The sequence below is a fragment of the Myotis lucifugus genome, unplaced genomic scaffold (genome assembly GCF_000147115.1).
Source record: "Myotis lucifugus unplaced genomic scaffold, Myoluc2.0 scaffold_0, whole genome shotgun sequence".
NCBI lineage: Eukaryota > Metazoa > Chordata > Mammalia > Chiroptera > Vespertilionidae > Myotis > Myotis lucifugus.
This window is the reverse complement of record NW_005871048.1, coordinates 61,402,518-61,425,133: the sequence shown is the minus strand read 5'-3', so window position 1 is coordinate 61,425,133 and position 22,616 is coordinate 61,402,518. Positions and strand designations below refer to the sequence as shown.

The window sequence follows — 22,616 nt, the reverse complement described above, 5'->3', positions numbered from 1 at the left end:
TGTAGGAAACAACTGATCAATGTTTCTCTCTAGCACTGATGTCTCTCTCTCTCTCTCTCTCTCTCTCTCTCTCTCTCTCTCTGTCTCTCTCTCTCTCTCTCTCTCTCTCTCTCTCCATATATATATAGATATATATATATATATTTCTCTCTAAAAATCAATAAACATATCTTCAGGTGAGGATTTAAAAAACTGTATATATCACATATAATTATTGTAACTTTGCCAAAAACATCTGTCCAAGGAAATACTTGAAAACAAATATTATTTTAGGGCAGTAAGATACCAGTTGATCCTTTCTTCTTTTTAAAAAATTATTTATTTATTTATTTTTATTTATTTATTTTTTTTGAGAGAGAGAGAGATGGAGAGAGAAAAAAAATTGATGTGAGAGAGGAACATAGATTGGTTGCCTCCCATATGCACCCGGACTGGGAATTGCACGTGCAACCTGGGTAATGTGCCCTGACCGGGGAACCGGAGACTTTCGGTGCATCAGACTACACTCAATCAACTGAGCCACACCGGCCAGGGCGGTCCTTTCTTCTTTATATTCATTTTTCCCTACAGGTACCGTTTTATTTCTCCAAGTGGGAAAACAACATTGTGTATGAGATTTGCCCCTCGGGCAAGCCCTTGAGCTCACATACCTTCTGTGGGACCCAGATTTACACAGTGAGAAGAAGCAAGACAACCGGGTGGATCTAGACACGAGTTGCCCATGAAGGGATAAAAGGCTGGGAGTAAGGAAAGCCCACACAATGGACTTTTCCTCTTAGGGACAGCTTCTGTTGGCAGCCCTGGGACAGGCTGGGGACAGCTCTTCCCATGGCCCAACACAGAGCATCTATAAGCCTCCTTTGGTGTGGGAAACTAAAGAGACCTCCATCACATTTTAGGGATGACAAAAATCAGTCACCTGCTTTATAAACTAGAGATCAGCTTGAACAGGGGCTTGGGGAGCCACAAGGGTTTGGGAAGCATGCTGCTTGTTAGCTGGCGATTAAGATATCGGACACAAACAACCTCCGGCAGCAAGGACAGATTAGAATTCTTAATCAATTTCAAATATTAGCCCAGCTGGGTCAAAAGAGGATTTCAAAAGTGGTAAACAGTTCCTATGCTTGAGAGACATTTTCCAAGACTTTGCTGGAGGATGGAAGAAAAATAAGGCATTCGTTCCTTCAACAAGCCTTTCCTGAATGGCTCGTATGCCCTCAGGACGAGTCGATGAAGAAGATGCAGCAATGCTGGAAGGAAACGCTAACTCTATCAAAGTACAGTCTTTGTGAGCTGGAGCCACAGTCCTCGGTGAGCTGGAGCTGACCCCCACAGGCTTTCCAGAACCAGTTCTGTGCACCTTTCCCAGCTCCACTTTCAGCGACCTCCTGGGGGTGTCTTGAAAAGGAATCAACAAAAGCTAAGATAAGGGCTTCTCCTCCCCCAGAGACCAGCACACCACTACCAAGAAGGCCCAACCACGGGCTCCTCCATTCCTCTCCACTCATCGCCAGCCACTCTCTCCTTTCTCCTTTGTGCCAACCATACTGACCTATCTGAGCCTCAGACCACCCTGTGCGTCACCACCATATGACTATGTATGTGTCTAACTGCGCAGGCTCAGGAGTCAGCCGCCTGCCTTCGAATAGCAAGCCCATCACTCCATGGCTGTGTGAACTTTGCCTCTCTGTGCCTTCTTCAAAGCCAAAAGCAGCGTAAGGACTTTTTCAGACATACAAAAGCTGAAGTAGGCTTGCTCATGGAAACCCATCTCACCTAAAGCTTGAGGTGGGGCGTGCTGGTTGGGTTTCTTGGTGAGGGTTCTCCTAGCCCAGTGATGGCGAACCTTTTGAGCTCGGCATGTCAGCATTTTGAAAAACCCTAACTTAACTCTGGTGCCGTGTCACATATAGAAATTTTTTGATATTTGCAACCATAGTAAAACAAAGACTTATATTTTTGATATTTATTTTATATATTTAAATGCCATTTAACAAAGAAAAATCAACCAAAAAAATGAGTTCGCGTGTCACCTCTGCCACGCGTGTCATGGGTTCGCCATCACTGTCCTAGCCTCATCTCATATTTTAAAGAAATAGTATCATCAAAGGATAAGCTTCAACAATGTAAAATTAAGACTCTCATCAGGCCAACCTGAATTATCAAAACATCTGGATTAAAAACTATATTTAAATCAATTTCTTTTAAATCCTCCAAGAATAAAATCCAATGCAATTGCTAATGCCATTTTCAAATACTAACTAGGCCATGCGCCTTCAAAGGGCTTCGGTTTTCTTAAGTAAGATGGCCCTTCGAATACCCAGAGCCCAGATGGAACCTCGCCACTCAAGAGCAGAGCAGAAAGATCTGTGAGCAAACGAGATCGCCACTGCAGAGGTACAGCTTTAGAAGCTCAGTGGCCTTTTCTAATAGAGGTTTTAGGTTTTTACTATGTTATATGACAAGTCAAATAACCATGCTTTAGAGAATCCTACAGTAACAGCCAATATTTTGCTTCTTCATCGCTAAAACCGCATATTGTCCTTTCGATGATATTCTACTTATTGGTAAAATAAGAGATTTGCGTAGAGCATAAGCAGGTACTTTGAACAATCTAAAGACCAGCTGCTCTCTGTGATCCTCCCAGGGGCCTCCAGCAGTGCTCTTTCCCGGTTCCATGGTGAGAAGACTCCAAATTGCCCTCCCTCACCGTGGACCTGAGAAACCTGTCCAAAAAGAACGACAGTGGAGCCTGTCACACACTCAGAGCCCACCCCCCAGATCACCCAATGGTCAGACTCACTGTATAAAATGGTTCTCTTTCTGTCATGATTTCAAGCACCTATGAAAGGCCTAGGAGGCCGCGCAGGGGACCCAGTTATCTGTCACCCAATGGGTGACCCCACACTACTCTGTAATAAACAGTGCTGTCTTTGAACTTCCACTGTATCAGCCTCAATGCTTAGGTTTTCATGATGGGTAATTTGTACTGATTTCTGAAATGCACATCCACCTAATTTCCAACTGTGGACTTAGTTATGTTCCCAAACTTAGCACTTTTACACCTCAGATTCCACATTTCCATGAGAGGTGATCAATGGTGCTGAAGTTCTCAGTCCGACTCAGGAAAGCATGTTACCTCATAATGTCTCTGAAGGATTTAGGTGGCCCCACCCTCACCCCAACCCCTTCCTTCAAACCCTCTAATGATGTCTCACCACCTTGACTGGCATCTACCCTCCCACTCTGGCCTATGAGATGCCGTGGGCCCGGCCAGGCCTTTTCCTGCTCATTGCTCTCCATGCCTGCCTTTCTGTTCCTACAGGCGGCAATTTATCCCCCTCTCAGGGTCTGAGCTCATGCCGGGGCCTCTTCCAGAGCACCCCCTTCTCACACCCTCTCATGGCCTGCTCCTCATATCCAGTGCCCAGGGCACCTCCTCGGAGAGGCCTCTGAACTACTCTTTCATACCACACACACGCCAGGGAGTCGCCCACAGTACCCTTTGAAAAGATCTTAGCCCTTATTTCTCAACGTGTTAAGTGTCTGCCTCCCCCATTCAGACTGTATGCTCCATGAGAGCAGGGGCCGAACCCCGCACCCTACCACCTGGTGTAGCCACTGGCTTAGATGCCGCACTTGATAAACACATACACAGCGAGTGTGTGCACATGATGAACTCGGTGCAAGTGCTTCTATAAGACACGTTCAGAACTCAGTCGTGATAGCTGGGGTCCATCCCCCTTGCTGGCAGCTGGAATAGGGAATGTTTTACCGGTCCACATCCCTCCACCCAGTTACTAACCACATCCTGGTACTAACCACACCCAGGTGCTAACCACACCCAGGAACGAACGACATCCAGGTACTAACCACATTCAGGCACTAACCAACCACATCCAGGTACTAACCACATCCAGGTACTAAGCACACCCAGCTACCAAGCACACCCAGGTACTAACCACATCCAGGTACTAAGCACACCCAGCTACTAAGCACACCCAGGTACTAACCACATCCAGCTACTAAGCACACCCAGGTACTAACCACATCCAGCTACTAAGCACAGCCAGGTACTAACCACATCCAGGTGCTAGCCACATCCAGGCACTAACCAACCACATCTAGGTACTAACCAACCACATCCAGGTATTAACCACATCCAGGTACTAACCAACCACATCCAGGTACTAACCACATCCAGGTACTAACCACATCCAGGTACTAGCCACATCCAGGTACTAACCACATCCAGGCACTAACCATCCACATCCAGGTACTAACCAACCACATCCAGGTATTAACCACATCCAGGTACTAACCAACCACATCCAGGTACTAACCAACCACATCCAAGTACTAACCACATCCAGGTACTAACCAACCACATCCAGGTACTAACCACATCGAGGGCGTGCACCGCCGCCTCCACGGTGAAGCTCCAAATCTGATGGAACGAGGGACCACGTAGAGCCAGGCTCTGGCCAGGGTCTAATTTTCCTCGTATTTTTTGATCCTGGGAGCTGCCCCCACTTTTTTCCTTCTTCTTCAGCTTCCTGCTTGGGTTTCTGCCTGCCTTAGTCTGCTACAGAATGGCATTCTTTCACACCCTCTCCCTGCATCCCCTGACCTTGAAACTGGGACAGAGCCTTTGGAGGTTGTTACCAGAGTGTTTATCACTGGGGACAAGCTAACAGGGAGGAGGAGATCCCAGCAGGCGTGCTCTCGGACACACTTGCTGAGGGGAAAAGGCTGGCCGTGAGGCACAGAGCGGCTGGCACAGGGCGCCCCTGGCACACGCATGAAGCTTCGTGTCATTTGGTTTCCACTTATTGAAAGCACTACATTCAGAGTTCGCTCCCTGACAGTCCCAGAGCAATTCAGGGCCCCAAAGTCCAAAACGGGACCGAGGTAACATGAAGAAGCTGCGTGTGAGACTCCACCGTGGCCTGCAGCTCTCAGGCCCTAATAGCAAGTGTGGTCAGCAACCCGCCACTTATAGTTATTTCTCTTTTACCCGTGGCATCCGAGGAGTCTTCCAGTGGCACTTCATCTCAAATTTGGCAAGAGTAAAACTCCCTCTCGAGAGTAACATTTTATTTCCAGCCTGGCTCCCAACATTCACCCTGTCCAGGGTACCCTCTCTAACTTTCTGCATAGATGGGGGGAAAACAAACATACGAAGCAAAGCTTACTGTATAGAAAACCATAAACTGTTCAGAGCAGGGAGTTAGCTCATCAAAATAAGACAGTGGGACGTGGGGGTCTATTACTTCAAAGGAGTGAGAGGGAGTTTCCCATTTTTAGCAAATATATTATCAGTCCTTGGTAATAATAATAATTATTAGATAGATTTTTCCCCCTCTTGTCTGTGTGTCCTCTGTTACCAGTAAAACAAATTCTTCTAAAACAATCTATGTTTGTTGTTAAACATCACAAACTATTAGTTCAAAATATTTGTAATTATCTACAATTAATTATTATTGAATTGTGATGATGTTCCATTTCATTAAGGCAACCCTTCTTACATTTCTGCCAAATCTCTCCCTTCAATGTCTAAAATAATCAGGCACCCTAGGTATTTGTTGTAGTGGTCTATGAAAAACCCCATTCAACAAGCATTTATTCAAAATGCCTATTCTGTGCAAATTTCTATGCAGAGAGCTGGTGGGAATGCCAAGATGCTAAGAGAAAAGGAGAAAGTGCTGCCTTCAGAAGTGCTGACTACCATGGGGTGTGGGAGTGGGAGGGGGGTAATACACACAATACAGGTAGATCAAGCCCATCATCTCAAAACCAAGGCTGACATTTACATTTCTCTGAAAATGTTTTCTAAACTAGTTGGCTAGCCCCTGTCCTAAATCTAGGCACTTTTATAAATGCTCTCCTCAAGGACTTGATTTAAGGTCTCATTTTATATAGAAAGTTGTTTTATTATCCAATTAAATATCAACTTAATGTCCCCATTTGTTGTCCTGGGAAGAAATCTGGATGAAAATTAAAACTAGAAAGCTACAGAGAGAAGTAGCTTTTAAGGACACAATTACAACTCATTACAATCAGCAAAGACAATACACATACACAAGCACACACACACATACTACATCATATAACCATGGCTGAAAAGGGCTTACCTTACAGAAAATAACAACAAAAACACTGGCACCCCTGTTCATACAGAGCTACCAGTTTCCACCTTCTTTGACAATAAAATTGTCAACAGCCCCTTTTCCTTCTTAAACAGCTTTAAATGTATTTATTTTTCCCATTGCAATTCCATGTTATATTAGTTCAGGTACACAGCCATGATGGTTAGACATTTACGTAACTTAGGAAGTGGTCATGCCGACAAGTCCAGCACCCACCTGGCACCATACATAGTCACCACAATACTATTGACTGACTGTATTCCCTAGGCTGTTCTTTACATCTTGTGACTGTTTTGTAACTGCCAATTTGCACTTCTTAATCCCTAAACCTTTTTCACCCAGCCCCTCCACCCCCTTCCCATTTGGCCACCATCAGTTTGTTCTCTGTATTTGTGAGTTTGTTTCTGCTTTGTTTTCTTTCTATTTCTTCATATCTGAATTTCCATGACCCGAATTAGAATTCCAATGAAACTGATTCATACAAATGTTGTTAATACAGCAATGGGGCTAGAAATGAGACCTTCGATCTGGGCACCTGTGATAGAGGAATAATTGCCTGTTTTCTTTTCCATCTCTCTCCCCTCTCCTTAGAGCCAGATATTAATAAAAACATTGATACAATTAATGTTCTGCATATGGGCTTCAACTGAGCACATTTTAACAGATAAGAACTGTGGTTTGTTTGTTTGTTTTTAAGTGTTGTAATATCAAAACTGGTATATTGGTTTAATACTTAACCTTTATAAAATATTCAACAAGTCTTTAAAATGCAAATGTTTTACAAAATGTTCACTAGCTTAGATTTCCAAGAACTATCATCTAAAGTTAAAAATCAAACATCAAAAAATTCAAATAGACTTTACATTGTAGGAAGAAATACTTTTAAAAATTTCACACCATCCCTTCCTCGTTGAAGAAAAACACTTATTTACATATGTTTCTAAGGGTACATTAAGTTAATTTTATGTCTCTTTCCTGCCAAAGAAAATTCAGTTTCCTGGAGTTAAGGGATTACATTCTAATTCTTTTTTATTTTCATTTAAAAGTAGTCATAATATTTTTTTAAAGAGAACTAGCAAATGAACTAGACTCAAGAAGAAGTAAATATATAATGTAATTACCTTTTGTCTGGTCCCAAGTCCTCACCTTCAGGCATGTCTGCCCTTTAAAAATGCAAAGAGAGGGGAGAAGGCTGCAGCACGTCCGTGCCCAAGGCTTCTTCTCCACTCTAACGCGACCACAGGAGGGAAAATCCCAGTAGTCAAGTTCTTTCCTTTTTGGAAAAAAAAAAGCACTCCTCCCTTACTCAGAAAGTAGGTGTTTACAAACTTCCAACGCTCTTGCCTGCCGTGAATGAAGCTAAGAGCTGAGTTATTATGACTATCCCCTTCTAAAAATAAATAGGTCACCTCTTACTCCCAGTACCGTGACAGGCAGCTGGGAGCAAGCTCGGCCCAGCTGCCCCGCATTTTCTGTCCAGTCGTGTGAGGAGGTGTCACCACCCAACTATTAACCTTTGTTGGGATGACCTCACCTAGGCCTGCCTACCCTTTCTTTTTCCTTTTTTTTTTTCCTGGCTTGACCAGGCACCCCACCGACGGGCAGCGTGGCCACGGGGAGCTTGGAACTTCAGCTGGGCTATCAGGTCTCCAACCCCCAGGAGGGAGCTGGAGGGTGGAGAGCAAAATGGGCCGAACGTGCCAGAGCTGAGAGGTTTGTTTGTTCTGAGAATACTTTTGCCACTCAGCAAAAGAGCTCTCACTTAGGGGAAAAAAATGCCCATAAACAATGATGTTTTGAGGGATAGTGTGTTGCATGAAAATCTTTCCTTAGGTCATTGAGACTTCTCAACTCAGAATAAGTTTGCACACCAATAGGAGCCCCTGTGCTCCTCTGGGCAACATGGTCTTTCCCACAGGACTCCCCTCTGTCATCAGGGAGCAGCCTGACATGGGACACAGCTCGGCTCATCACTACCTTGGAGTCATCAATCACTAGGTACCCTCATTTGCTGCCACTTCTCAGACCAGGACAAAAATCACTTCAATTCTTTTACCAAAAGGCTAAGAGAAAAGTTTGTACCAAGGTGGTCAAAAGGTACAAATTTCCCTTTACAAAATAAGTCATTCAATAAAATATATTTTTAAAAAAACAAAAAAAATAATGTTGTATTGTATATTTGTAAGTTGCTGAGAATAGATCTTAAAAGTTCTCATCTCAAGAAAAAAATTTGTAATCATGTGGTGACAGACAGTAACTAGATTTGTGGTGGTCATTTCATAATATATGCAAATATTGACTCATTATGTTATACACCCAAAACTAATATAATGTTACATGTCAATTAAAATAAATACTTCAATTTAAAAATAGAAAGTATAGCTCCAGCCTCATTTAAAGGAGGGCAAAAGGCTAAAGAAATATTACTGAGATTCCTTTAGAAATATATCCTAAATGCTTTTTGCATACGAACTTGAAACTACTTTGTTTTCCTGATTGGTAACATTAAGTAAGGCAGTAAGCAAGATCTAATTATTAAGAAACAATATACCTTTCTTTTTAAAAAAATATATATTTTATTGATTTTTACAGAGAGGAAGGGAGAGGGATAGAGAGTTAGAAACATCGATGAGAGAGAAACATTAATTAGCTGCCTCCTGCACACCCCCTACTGGGGATACTGGGGATGTGCCTGCAACCAAGGTACATGCCCTTGACCGGAATTGAACCTGGGACCCTTCAGTCCGCAGGTGGACGCTCTATCTACTGAGCCAAACCGGTTAGGGCTACCTTTCTTTTTTAAAAAATGCTTGTATTCCATTGTCACCTTATAGCTGATCCTAGCAATACAGCTATAGCTAATGTGTATTTCACATTTATGTTTCAGAGTGACTTCTAGTGCATTAAAGAACTGAAAAGTCAAAACAAATCACATCATCTGCTTTCCTTCGGTAGTGTTCACTATTTTGTGATACATGCATGTCACAATTCAAGATATTTCTTCAGTATTTCATACAAGATCTACAGTTGTTGACCTCAAAGTCGAAGGTTAAGTCGGTGCAGATATCTGCACACATAACTCAAATACCGTTGACCTTGAAAGAAAACAGCCATCAGCAGAGCTCTGAAGAGTAAGCTGGGCAGGAGCCTCTCGGCACTAAAGCAATGGGCTGTGTTGTTAGAAATGTGAGGATTAAGGAACTTAAAGGTGAAGCACTGAAAATCTGATCAGTGAGAATACTGCTGTACTTTTATTTAATCTTAACAAAAAGTGCTAATTCTCTGATCTAACTCTCAGTTCTGACCATTCTTTCCCATTAATTTTACCTTTCGTTCTCCTAAGTGTCTAGTTTACTACTTCTTGACTATCCGAGCCCAGCTGCTGCTGAACTTAGCTGCTGGTCACTACAGACTGAGTATGTCCCTGAAAGCTGCCTCTCGATTTTAAAGGGCTGCTAACTGATCGGTGCGGTAACAGCTGAACTGCCCATTACTACCAAGAAATAGTGACTAAAACATTTCCTTCAAGCACTCCTTCATGCATTTTGTACTTACTGGCTTCCAACAAGAAAAACAAGCAAACAAAATCGCATACACACAGACAACAGTATGGTGGTGACCAGAGGAAAAGGGGAGAAGGGAGTAAGGAGTAAAGGAGGCCAAATATATGGTGACAGAAGATGATTTGACTTTGGGTGGTGGGCACACAGTGCAATATACGGATCATGTGTCATAGACTTGTACACTTGAAACCTATATAATCTTATTAACCAATGTCACCCCAATACATTTAATATAAAAAATTATTTGCTTCAACCATGAATTCCCCTTTGGTATATTTGTGTTCATTACTGAAATCAAAGGACAAGAAGGGAAAACACGGATAGCACAGACTGACACAGTGGGTGGCTTCCTCGCATCAATGCCGCCTTCAGCCCTGCGGGGGTTGGGGTGCCAAGGATTCCCTCATCTCTGCTGACCTGAAGTCCACTGGGCATCCTGGAGAATAGGACAGGGAGAGCCCCTGAGGACCACAGACACTGAAACAGGCTCAGCAAAGTGAGGTGATCTGCTGTTGAGAGAATTACAGATCCGAGTAACTCTTTTTGATTACTGGTATAACATAGCATTTGGGGTGGGGAAGCTTTTATCGCTTTGAAAGCCACGAATGTAGGACAAGTCTCAGTAGGATTCCACCAAGTAGAAAGGAGAGGGGACCGTCTCAGTGGTGTGGCATGTTGTGATTACCCGTCATTACCAAATGCATCATTGACACCATGTACATACAGGGTCATTTGATCCTTTAAAAAATTTTTTTAATCTAAGGGGGGGGACATGTAAACTCCACAAATAACACATCTGCCCACTCACTCAGCAGGACGGTGGGTGACAGCGGATGGGGAAAAGCAGGAAGTGACATGAAGTGAGTACAGGAGTAGCCTCGGGAAACATGGAGCGGAAAAGCGGCCCTTGAGTGACTGCTTAAGGAAGGACCACATGAAATGAGGCTGGTGCTCCGACCTCATGCGTCATCACCCTACGTCACTGGCTTGTTTTTTTATTATATCCTGTGTTTACTGAGACCCATCTCATTGCACTAAACATGGTCCCTACAAACTCATTTGTGATCCCCCACTCTGAGGCGCTGTAGTCACCTGAAATTGGTTTTGTTCCTGCCTACTTACTCATTCCTTCTCTTCTTAAAACATAGTTGATATGTTTCTGTATCAAGCCAATTTCTTTCTTTATCTCCTCTTCTTCTCATCCTTCCCCAACTCCTACTCCATCCAAAAAAATCTATAAAACTCCAACAGAAGTACAGACACTGGTAGAAATCAAATTCCCTAGGGGGCCAAATGTTAACATTGGTTCAAGCTTCCCTCCACAGCACACACCTGTTCCTGAATAGTTTTGCTTGCTTATGTAAAGCTCTCTTCAAAGGCTCTATGTATATTTCAGGGGCAAAGGTCTTTGGTTCCAAGAAATTTAGAACACAAAGCCAGAGGAGAAAAAGAAGTCTGGCAGACCTCACTGCTTTTAGCAAGCATAAGGAAATGGAAATTTTCTAAGATCACGAATCCTAGAAACAGAGGTCTTTGTGGACTGTGGAAATCTAGAGTGAACAAGAGTGGCACACAGCTCAACACAAATCTTATCTCTTGAGCTTAAAAATATAATGCAAGATAGAGGGCAATAATAACCTTCAGCTTAACTATTAATTACGTAATACGTTTGTTATATGTTGATCTTCCTTATCATATGTTCTGTAGATCAATGTTAAAAATTACTTTTCATTCCTACATAGCACCTGATAGGATGCTTCTTGGCTAACGTTTACCCAGTGGAGAAGCCAAACTGCACTGGAGACTTTCCACTTGACTAGGCCTGCAACAGGGAATCATTATTTCCACATTAGTTTTGAGGTGATGGGTTGGGTGGCCAGAAAGCCTCCTTCTATCCCTTTTCCTTTGCACCAAGTGACACCATTGTGGTCTTGGCTGGCTGAGCTCCACCTGCTGACCCAGCCTTGGTTGGGGATGAGAAATCTCTTCAGACATTGAAAGAACCTCTCCTCCTGGCAATGGTGTTTGAGGAAATGTGCTCCCTGGGCCAATATCCTACAGCCTGTAGGCATTTTTGAAGAGGAAGCAGCTCCTTTAGAAGCTTTTGCTATAAGAAAAGCTGAGCATCTGCAAATCCTGGTAAGTGGGAAAGAAGTCGGCCTTGACTTAAGAGACCTTATAACTGCTTCTCGTAGAAGGACAGACCCCGCCAACAACTTCATGGGCAGGTCTCCTTATTGCCTCAACCACTCTGTCTGTCTGCCTGATAATAAATCTGGTGTATCTCCTTCAGGCCACCTCAGGTTTCCAAATGATACAACTTGAAGGTGTCTCATAAGTGACTTCATTCCCACCAGGTCTGAGGAAAACCTTCAATGAACAGCAAAAAGGAAGAAATCCAAAACCTGAACCCTGAAGAGCCTCAGAAGAGAACCTGGGCCCAGTGAGACTCTGATGAGGTTAATCCCCAGTTTCCTGTCTCCACAACCATTCCTTGTGAGGGGTTTCCTCCAGCACCTCTCTCCTATAAGCATAACAAACTTGCTTTATTTTAATGGACTTTTTGTTTGGGTAGAATTTTAGCTTTCTAGAACAGTTGCAGAGGAAGCACAGGGAACTCCCATGTACCCCTCACCCAGCTCCCCCTGGGTCAGCATCTCTCACTTCCACAGTAAGTTTGTGGAAACTAAAAACCAACATTGGTACATTCATCTGAACTAAACTCTGAACTCTGTGTTTCACTAAGGTCCTTTTTCTCTTCCAGGACCCCATGCAGGGCACCAGATGCAATCAGACATTATATTTCCTTAGTCTACTGTGCTCTAAGATTTGCTCAGTCTTTTCTTGGTTTTATGACCTTGACAGTTTTGAGGAGTATTTTGTAGACATAGGTATTCTGCAAAATGTTCCTCAGTTTGAATTTGTTTTGTTTCTTACACGTAGACTGAGGTTATGGGTTTGGGGGAAGAAAACCTCCGAGCTGAAGGATCCCTCTCATCACATCACATCACATCACATCACATCACATCACATCAGGGGCTCATGTTATTGATACTGTTGCTCAAATTGTTCCAGCCACAAGTTCCTCCTCTAACCCCTTAAGAGACCAGGAGAGGCCACCTCTTGGCCCTGTTGACACTGCTCCATTAGACTTGCCCAACTATGCACTGAGCTCGGTGTTCACCACAATGCACCCAGTCCCCTCTAAGACTATCTGACTTTCTTTCCACCCTACGTCAGCACCAGCCACCAGGCGACACCAGGTCTGAACCCAGAAGGAAGGTGGCCCGACACAGGGGAACAAAAGGCTGTACCCACACACATGCGTCCATCTCTAAGGACACACACAAGACAGGGCACTCGCTGCAGGTGCTCCCTCCTCTGTGGGGCGCCAGATGCTGAGAGCCGTGTCCTCGGAGGTGAGCTGCGTGCACATGTGAGCTACCACCAGTGTGTTCTTCTGAAAGCCTTGGCAACTTGCCATCTTTTCCCTCACTCTGATAAAATTTCCAGGATTGAAACCAAGTTCAGATTTCCTTTCCACGTGTGCTATTCACCTTGCCTTTCATGTTTCTTTCCTATTTTGAGTATTAGAGGAAGTCCGCAGTTTAAAAATGGAAACGAGACTTGGCCTCTTTAGCTGTACCCACTTTTAGCATCAAACCGTGGCAATGCCATACACACACTTCATCACGGGTTCTCTCCACGGATTCACGCTGCCAGGCGCTGCTCTCAGTCTGCTCATTTACAACCAATGTGAAGTTTTTATCTCAAACTTGACTTTATATTTTTTAATAAGACAATAAAATCTGTGGGGGTCAATGACCTATTTAAGACTCCTCTTGATCCAGCTTAAAATGGAAACGTCACCTCAGTCCTAAATATAAGCGAAGAGAAAGGGCCACGCTGTGTCAGAGCTGTGACCTCGGCCAGGAAACAACGTGTTTTCCACACCATCTGTGGATGGATGTGCAAGGGGGGGAGGGGGCACTGTGCTTACATATGTCTTCTAGGATGATGAGGTCCCCTTCTCCCCATGAAAGTGCAACTGTTTTCAGGTGAGGAGATAAACAGGGAGTCTCACCAACAATGAGAAATAGCTCTTTTCAAGGGCTTCACAATAACATAGACTTACAAACCTTAAAGGCAGAGTAAGGCTCTTCCTGGGACTTCAGCCTGAGAAACAGGTTTCAGTGGACGAGATGGTGCCTTTCTTGGCCGTGTGTCCACGGCCCCCAAATATTTGTGGCAGCCCTTTAGGCAAAGCAGGGAGATGGAGGAAGAACAGACCTTGGGTTCCTAGGTGTACTGGTCAGGCAGGATTCCATCCCAAAGGGGGACCTGGCAGTGCCTCACAGAGTCCACAGGGTAATAACTGTCCACTTATTACCTGTCTCTAAAAACATGCTTTGCTTTGTTTTACTTAAAATTATCTCTCAGGCCAAGGAGGTGGCCACAAGTTTGTGATGTTACCAAATCTGAGATATACCAGGGCTGCACATTTTATTTCTTCCTTTAGAATAAAAAAGCAATGGGGGAGGAAGAATGGCTGAAATGACATCAGTCAGTGCTAGTTTAGGAAGCTTTTAGATGTCACAGAGGTTACCTGGCAGAAGTGGCATATTATTATAATATTATATATTAATAATGTTAATAACAATAATAATATAATTGAAGAAAAAGACATTTATCACCAATTTCATTATCTGTGGGGGGTAGGCTCATAACTGAAGGGGCTAAGTGTTATTATAAATAAGCGTTTCAAAATTTCTTCAAACAGTAATATAGTGAGTGGTCATGTTATGAAGACTGAGCAACAGACTTGGGGTTGGGAGGTGAGGACTTGGGTGAAGGTGGTCAAAAGGTACAAACTTCCAGTTATAAGACAAATAGGTTCTGGAAATGTAATGTAGAGCATGGTGCCTATTAACAATACTGAACTGTAATATTTAAAACTTACTAAGACAGTAGATTTTAAAATGTTCCCCCCTGAATTTTAACTCTGTGAGATTGATGGATGTTAACTAGACTTATTGTGGTAACCATTTTCCAACATATCTATACTAATAAAAGGGTAATATGCTAATTAGATGAGATGTCTTCCAGACAAAGCCACAGTGGTGGGGGCCAAGACAGAGGTGGTTAGGGGCCATCAGGCCGGCAGGGGAGAGCAGTTAGGAGTGATCAGGCCAGCAGGGGAGAGCAGCTAGGGGCGATCAGGCCAGCAGGGGAGGGCAGTTAGGGGCAATCAGGTCAGCAGGGGAGAGCAGTTAGGCAATCAGGCTGGTAGGGGAGAGCAGTTAGGGGTGATCAGGCCAGCAGGCAGGTGAGCGGTTAGAAGCCAGCAGTTCCGGATTGCCCCATAGGGATCGGGCCTAAACCAGCAGTTGGACATCCTTTGAGGGGTCCCGGATTGGAGAGGGTGCAGGCCTGGTTGAGGGACTCTCCCCCCTCCCGTGCATGAATTTCGTGCACCGGGCCTCTAGTACTTATATAAATCATTATATTGTACACCTGAAACTTTTACACTTTTTATGTTAATTATATCTTAACAAAACTGGACAAAAAAAATAAAACTAGAAAAAAAAAAGATTGATTGAAATAGTTGTTGGTACAATTTCCAGTGACTCTACTTTTATAAAGTTCTCTAACACAACTTAGGAATGAAGATGACATGTTCTGGAAAATGTGTTAGGCTCAAAGAGTGGCCCCAGTTTCAATAAAACTGACATGAAGAGAGAATGGGAAAAGCAGCATTTTTAAACTAACAAGTAAATAAGATTTTATATATATCAACATAACTAGATTATCAAATAGTGATTTTTGACAGTGGTTGCAATAGCTTGAGTAGGAAATTGTACCCTCTGAATTACATGCAGGAAGCCGTAGACTCAGGATGGCCACAGGCCTCTCCTGGATCATGCTGGAGAGGAGGACCACTGCCTCCATTTGTGGTCCGCTCTTGTCAGGCACACACTGCACTCCATGCGGAACAGGAAGTCTTCGGAATAGCTCTGGCTGGTGTGTGGAAGCCAGCTAGCTCTTCAGGGTCAAGAGAAGGCCTGAGGGCCAGTTGGGGATGAGATCCCACACAGGTCCAAGGTGCTGATAGAGTGGGGGTCTAGGATACCTTATGGTGATGGAGCCAAGCAGTTTCACTGATGGACTAAATGTGTGGAATAAGGACGTGGTGAAATCAAATATGACTTCAATCCACTTGTCTGAATACCACAAAGTTCCTAAAAGCACATTTTTGATGGGATGCTTTACATATTAAACAGGTTAGAAACCTTTCTGTAAATAGCCACAAAGTCAATATCTGTCAGAACTACTCAACTCCACGGTTGTAATGTAGACAAAACGTAAACAAATGAATTCGAGCCATAGTTGGCCAACTGCTGTATAATATATACATATCCAGCACAAATTAGAGTATGTGTCCATCTGTAATTGATTAGAGAAAAACATCTGGAAGGAATTATGTATCCCAATAGTAATAGTTACTAACTCTATGAGTCTTCCTTTCTTTTGTGTGCTTTAAATATTTTTGAAATTTTCCCCACATACATATTCCTTTTGTAATCAGATAAAATCTACAAAAAAAAAAGATAAAGTCCAGAATTCTAACTTTTAAAATTCTACAAATGCAAAGTTTGTTATCCTGTGTTTTGGTGTCCTGTAATTGATCCTACTTGTTAATGGAGATTATTTAATATAAATACTAACTATATTATTTAATATTTCATCGGGAAATAAATTCTAGCCTGGAAGTTGACAATAATCTGTGGTGGTGTTCCTTAGAACTGGAGCGTGTCTGTCTGTATGAGGGATGGAGAAAGGATGTTTTTTTACTGCATTGGCTAAGCCTCTGGAAAAGGTTGCATCTTGAATTAGCAGCTTGACTGTTTGCTGCCCAGATAAATATTGTGTTGCTATGACTGAAATCGTCCTGCCACGTGGGTCACCCTGTCATATAATTAGCTTCTTATCAGATCAGGTGCAAATCAAACCAGCAGCACTTGCTGTTAATGTGGTAATTGAATAAACCAGAAACACTCCTTTCAATGCACCAACATCTGATTGAATATTCTCACCATCCCCTTGAAGGCAGCCACAGGGTCATTTTGGGGCATTGTTCAACAGCAAGCTGTAAACCTCAGAGTAAATCAGACATCTTGATAAGTAATGCACAGCTAGTTCAACTACTTTAGCTCATTTCTTTTCACGCTTCTAATTGTATTGCTGTGCATTTTGTTAGTTCACCTGGACGTGGAACAGGGTAGAAACTGACTTTAACCTTGAGAGTCCTTCAGGTGCAGACACTAGCCTCAAGACACTATTTGCATTTATCTTGCATCATGGTCAGGTTCATCTTCAACCTCTCTGTTTTAACCAGTGTGAAGTCAAAGTGAAGCCTAACATAGCTTGACCTGCATTCAGAGAGCTGTGCCCTGTACTCTCTCCATCATTTGATCCGGTCCTCCCTGGCCCAGAAGACCAGGCCGCAGGAGAGCTCCATTTCCCCTCTGCCCGCTCCTCCTCTTCCTCCCTTCCCAGGTGCAGACCCTAATAAACGGGCTGTATGCTCATCTCTACCTTACAGACTGTTTCCAGGAAACCCACCTGGCTCTTGTCCTCAACTCTGTGTGCCAAATTTTGTTTATTTCTCAATAGGACTGCAACTCCTGGCCTGAGCAGTGAACCACTGAAGGACAGAGTCTCCAGCATCCAGGCCCTTCATTGCATTGGGCACAGCGCATGTGATCCGAGGGGCAATTCTGCCAAGTGACCCCTGGAGCAAGCCTGCCTGGATTCTGATGCTGGCTCTACTACCTACTAGCTGTGTGATCTCAGGCAAGTTACTTAGCCTCTCTGTGCTTATTTCCTCAACTGTAAAAAGGGTTAACAATAGTACTTCATACAGTTGTGAAGACAATGCACTTGTACATGTTGTAAAGTGGACTGGACTGAATTAAGCATATAAAATTGCATGAGAATGTAAACATGCAAAATTCTGAGAGCAGTGCTGGAATTTAGACTGTCCTACTTAAGTGTTTGCTTTAAAAAATGCTCAAGAGATAAAGAGATTCAATCTCACATTTTTCATGTGGTTCTCTCCAATTGCAATGATCTTTCCCTTCTCTGACTTTCATCAGAATATCAACATAAGGAAAGAATGGATGAACAAACCTACTTTTTAGATTTCCTATTCTTTCATTTGTGGTGCTTCATTACTGCTGGCCAGCTCAGCCCTTGGTGACAGGTGATAATGCAGCAGCAGAGTATTTACTATGTGTGAAGAACTTTATGTTAACTGTTTCATAGAATCCTTAAAAAGTCTTGAAGAAGGTGGTGTTCTTATCCCATTTCACAGATAAGGAGACTGAGGCTGAGAGGCCAAGTGTCTTCCCCAAGGCCACAGGAGCTTGCAAATGGCTGAGCCGGGGATATGTTTTTCCTCTCTTGAATCACCCATTGCTCATAGAGAGCACAGTTCCAGACTCACCTAGATGTTTATTAACTAAACAGTTTTGTGAAATGACTGATTCACTTAATAACTGCTTACTGATGCCAACCACAGGCCAGGCACTAAGGGGGCAACGATTAGAAAGGGTCCCTGTCATCACCAAGTTTAAGTCTATGAAGAACACAGATAAATCAACAAGCAATTACAAAGCAATGTGATGGGCTCAATTACGATAGGGAAAGGACAGATACGGAGAGTCACAGGCTTGGGGGGCTGCGGTGGGCAAAAAAGTCTCCTGGGGGGTGATGTGTCAGTGATGGTAAAGGATGTGTTGGGGCTGGCGTTGAGAGGGGGTGTAAGCAAGACAAATCGGGGGAGTGGTTAGAAAGAATGTCAGGAGGACTATGAGGTTCCACTAAGCCTGGATTTCTATTACCAAATTAGGCTTGTATGTGCCCTTCCGCCAAATGTAAGGTTCCTTTACACCAGAGGAAGTGGCATGCGTTAGGAGAGCTTCCGGGAACATGTCAGAGCTTCCAGGGTTGGCCCACCTCAGACTGCTGGGGTGGGGGGAATGGACCCATGTCCTCCTAAGCCTCAGAAAATAATCCTTAAAAAATAGACACACGGAGATCAAACGTGTCCTGACATCTAATGGAGACCCAATGGCATTGAGTGGAGCTTATTTGTCACTTGAATCTTTGGCTGTTTAGAACTTTCTAGAACATCACAGGTTTCCTCTCAATCTACTTTTTAGTGTTCAAATGCTTTTGCTTTTTCCTTGTTTCTCCTGTAGTTTTCTCATGCAAACAATAAAGAGAAAGAGTAAAGCAATTATCTAGATGCCATTAAAAAAATTTTTTTACAAAGAATGCCTGTATTACCTACATATTTCTGAAAAAACTTTTACAAATGAGCCAACATGGACCTAACTGCATGCATTCCCTGCACAAAGTTATAGCCAGGGTGACTATGGTGTACGTTGGCCTTGGGAGAGCAAGCTAGGTTCTCTCCGTGGTTTATTAGTATCTTTGTTTTGTAAACTGTTAGAGCTGATATAATGCATGTGAAAGACTGGGATGGAATTTAAAACAATGTCAACTCTGAAGATAGATACTTTGGAATCAGTACTCCATTCCTCCCCACTTCCCAAGACAAGTGCCAAATTTCAAGTGTGTGTGTGTGTGTGTGTGTGTGTGTGTGTGAGAGTAGGGGGATACTCTGTCCAAGGCAGACCAACATAGAGGTCTCCAGAGCCAAGCCTTTCTTGACAGATGCTCAGGAAGGAAGGAGGACTTTCCATGGTAACCAGCAGAGGTCCGATAGGGGTCCCCATGGTGGTTATGGGGTTATTTCACACCCTCGTAGGTGCTTAGAATGACCCACACTGTCCAGGGTTCCTGGTGGCAAACAAAGATGGGCTTCCTCTGGTTGAACAGGTCAAAACGCAGCCCAAATGTCAGCACAGAATGGCTCCGCCAGAAATCGCAGTGGAAACAGCCGGCAGCTCACAGAATGCTGGATACTCAGGAGCCTTCATCATGGCCACCTTGGAAAATGGGTGTGCAGACCGCAACCCTCACCAGAATGGGTTCCTTGAAGCCTGCTTCTTTCATGACCGGCTTCTAATTCCAAGTCTGACATCCACGCATCTGGCTGTGGAGCCCAGGTCACATGCCTACACCCTTGCTCCGAGGGCATCCGGGAAAGTGAACGCCAGCTTCTACACTGGAAAAGTGCAGAGCCAAGAGGCAAGAAATCCCCTTCATGGGCAAGTCCCTCCAAAGGCCAAGACAGCCAGAAAGAGTGGCTTGACACCCTTTTCCTTATTCCCACGGATTCACAATAATGAACATTTTATCAACCAAAAAAACTGAGCATCAGAGGGTGTTTAGAGTTGGGAGATGAATGTGTATGACATCACCTATTCCCCATTCTAATTCTGTGTAGACAACACTGTCTACACGCACTCTAAGAACTGCGATAGGAGTTGCCCACTGGTTTGGAGCCGTGGCGAGCTGCTCCCCAAAGGTTATCGTTTGGAGTGCAGAGCACTCCACACTCGCCCATCCCCCGCTGGGCGGTGAGGACGTATAGAGCGTGTAGAGAGGAGAGATTACCCTGCCTGTTTCAGCCAACCTTATCAAGGCCAAGGCCATCATGTGATAATGTGTGAATGAATCAGAAGGGGTAGCCCGGGTATTTCTGTCCTCATATCAACATTCACACTTCAATACCAGCCAGCTCTCATTTTCCTTTTCTGAGACTTCACTGGCCACTTTTCACATGAGACCTGGAACCTCCATCTCATCCATTTGCTAAGAGTAGAAGCCCCCTCAGAAATAGACTCTGTACCAGGGGTTGCTACAGCGATAAAATATCCCCACCACACTTCTGAAGGGCAGTGTCTTCTGCTACCATTTTTTTCTCTGGAAATGATGGTCCCCTATGGGCACAGGATCCCGCGCTCATTCATCAACCATCTTTAATTGAGTACTTTAGGTGCCTGGCCCTGTGCTAAGTCCCAGAGAGACATGGATGAATATGGGAGGCACATTCTCTGCTTCATGGAGCTCCCAGGGTGGTGGAGAAGCTGGATATTAAACCAGTGAAGCATAAACAAACACATAAAGGCTCATTTTGTTAAGAGCTATGAGAAGCTGGGTCCTCATGAGGTAAATTTAAAACCAGAATGCCTATATTGGTTTTCTTGTCTTTCTCCCTCTCTCCTCCCATCCCTACTCTCAAATACATACAAATATTTTTTTTCTTATTTTTTAAAAAATTTTTGTTTAGAGAGGAAGGGAGAGGGAGAGAGAAAAACATCAATGTGAGAGTGAAATATGGATCGGCTGCCTCCTGCATGCCCCCTACTAAGGATCGAGCCCCCAACCCAGGCATGTGCCCTGACGGGGAATTGAACCAGCAACCTTTTGGTGCATGGGACGATGCCCAACTGAGCCACACAGGCCAGGGCAAATCAATTTTCAGGCAGCATCAGTCCTTATGCTATTTGAGTGCTCTGTGTGATCTCAATGATGCTCAGGGCAGAAACCGCCAGCTGCACAGTGGGCACTGTGGTCTTTAGATGCAGGCTGCATTGGGGTGGACAGAGAGCACACTGCCATGTGTATCTTCCAGAACTAAAGTCACAGGGAGCATACAAAGCAAGCGTTTTACACGCCCTTTATCTCCTTGGGAGCCTGCCTTGAACCATCCAAATGCTGGGATGAGAAACATATGGGGACCCTCTCGTTCATTCCCAGAGAGAGCCTCTCACACAATGCCCTGAAGCTGGACAGTGTTCATTAAAACCCAAACTCCCTCCTGAGTCTTCAACTAGGAAGAATCGGACGGCTCACAGTGGCAATGACAGTGACAAAGCTTATGAGTCAGCAGAAGTGGATCACCTCACAAAACATAAAATGGCCAACCTGGGTCACCCCCGGGACCTGGATATGTCAATACTTCAACACATTTTAACTTCACCACCAAGACACACAGGTCTCAGGACAAACATATGTGTCTCATTTCATTTTTCCTCATCCCACCCAACAGGAAACGCGAACGCCACTGAAGTGCCAGATACACTGGATGGAAAACCCATGAGTCATCGTGGCGTGGCACAGCCGTCTGCCAGGAGCCTGGAGATCACTGCACAGTGTTGGTGGCACCAAAGCAAAAGGATGCCCGAGATGGTGTTTTTTCATAAATTGAAATAAGAGTTGGAATGTTTTAGAAACGAATGGGCTACCAAGGTCATCTCAGACTCTCCTTTTTGAGGAGCATGCTGGCAGACTAAAAGAATGTTCTTTCAAATACAGATTTGCTGCAAGGTCCCCCACACTGAGCTCTCTTTGGGGGAGGCTGTATGTGTGGTTGAAGGAAGGGCTGGGCTCTTCACTGCACCTCACACCTCAGGAGTCCCAAGATGGCAAAAGGTCCGATTACAACCTATTCCCTTGCGGATTCTTCCCTACTCTCCTCTGACTAGCCCACGCCAATCCCGCTCTGCCCGTCTGGTCCCTTAGGATGAGCGTGTACACTCCAGGGCCGGCTGCCCCACCAGGTCCCAAACAGCTGTGAACAAGATCCACTTGAACACAGAGCTCTTAAAGGGGCCAGGCACTTCGCAGGCTTTCGTGTGCTTTAATCCTCACCAGGACCTCCTGAATTAAGTAGCATTTTCCACAAATTAAAAATGAAATAATGAGGCTTTGAAACTTGCCCACGCCACATACCAATTGAGAAAGAGGTGGGGGGATTCTGTAAATGGCTCCACAATTCGCCTGAAGCTGCAGGCCAGGGCCTCCAGGTCTCCAAGCTGCCAGCTGCCAACATCTGCAGCAGCTTCAAGGTGGGGCATGGAAGTGGGTCATAGATGAGTGTGGATATAACCACAGATCAAAGGAAGGCTTTAGTTCTTTAAAAGGAAAA

At 44.2% G+C, this 22,616-nt stretch overlaps 1 protein-coding gene across 6 annotated transcripts in view; it reads right to left on the bottom strand.

The window, feature by feature from the left end:
* The window catches only part of RETREG1 (reticulophagy regulator 1), a 104,130-nt gene that overhangs the window by 35,854 nt on the left and 45,660 nt on the right, over positions 1–22,616 (bottom strand). For 4 of the 6 annotated variants that reach the window (XM_023752239.1, XM_023752249.1, XM_023752257.1 and 1 more), the window contains exon 4: positions 7,271–7,312. The exons of the other annotated variants lie outside the window; for them this stretch is intronic. In XM_023752239.1, coding sequence (XP_023608007.1) covers positions 7,271–7,312 — 42 coding nt within the window. The remainder of the gene's footprint in view (positions 1–7,270; positions 7,313–22,616) is intronic. 6 annotated transcript variants of the gene reach the window in all.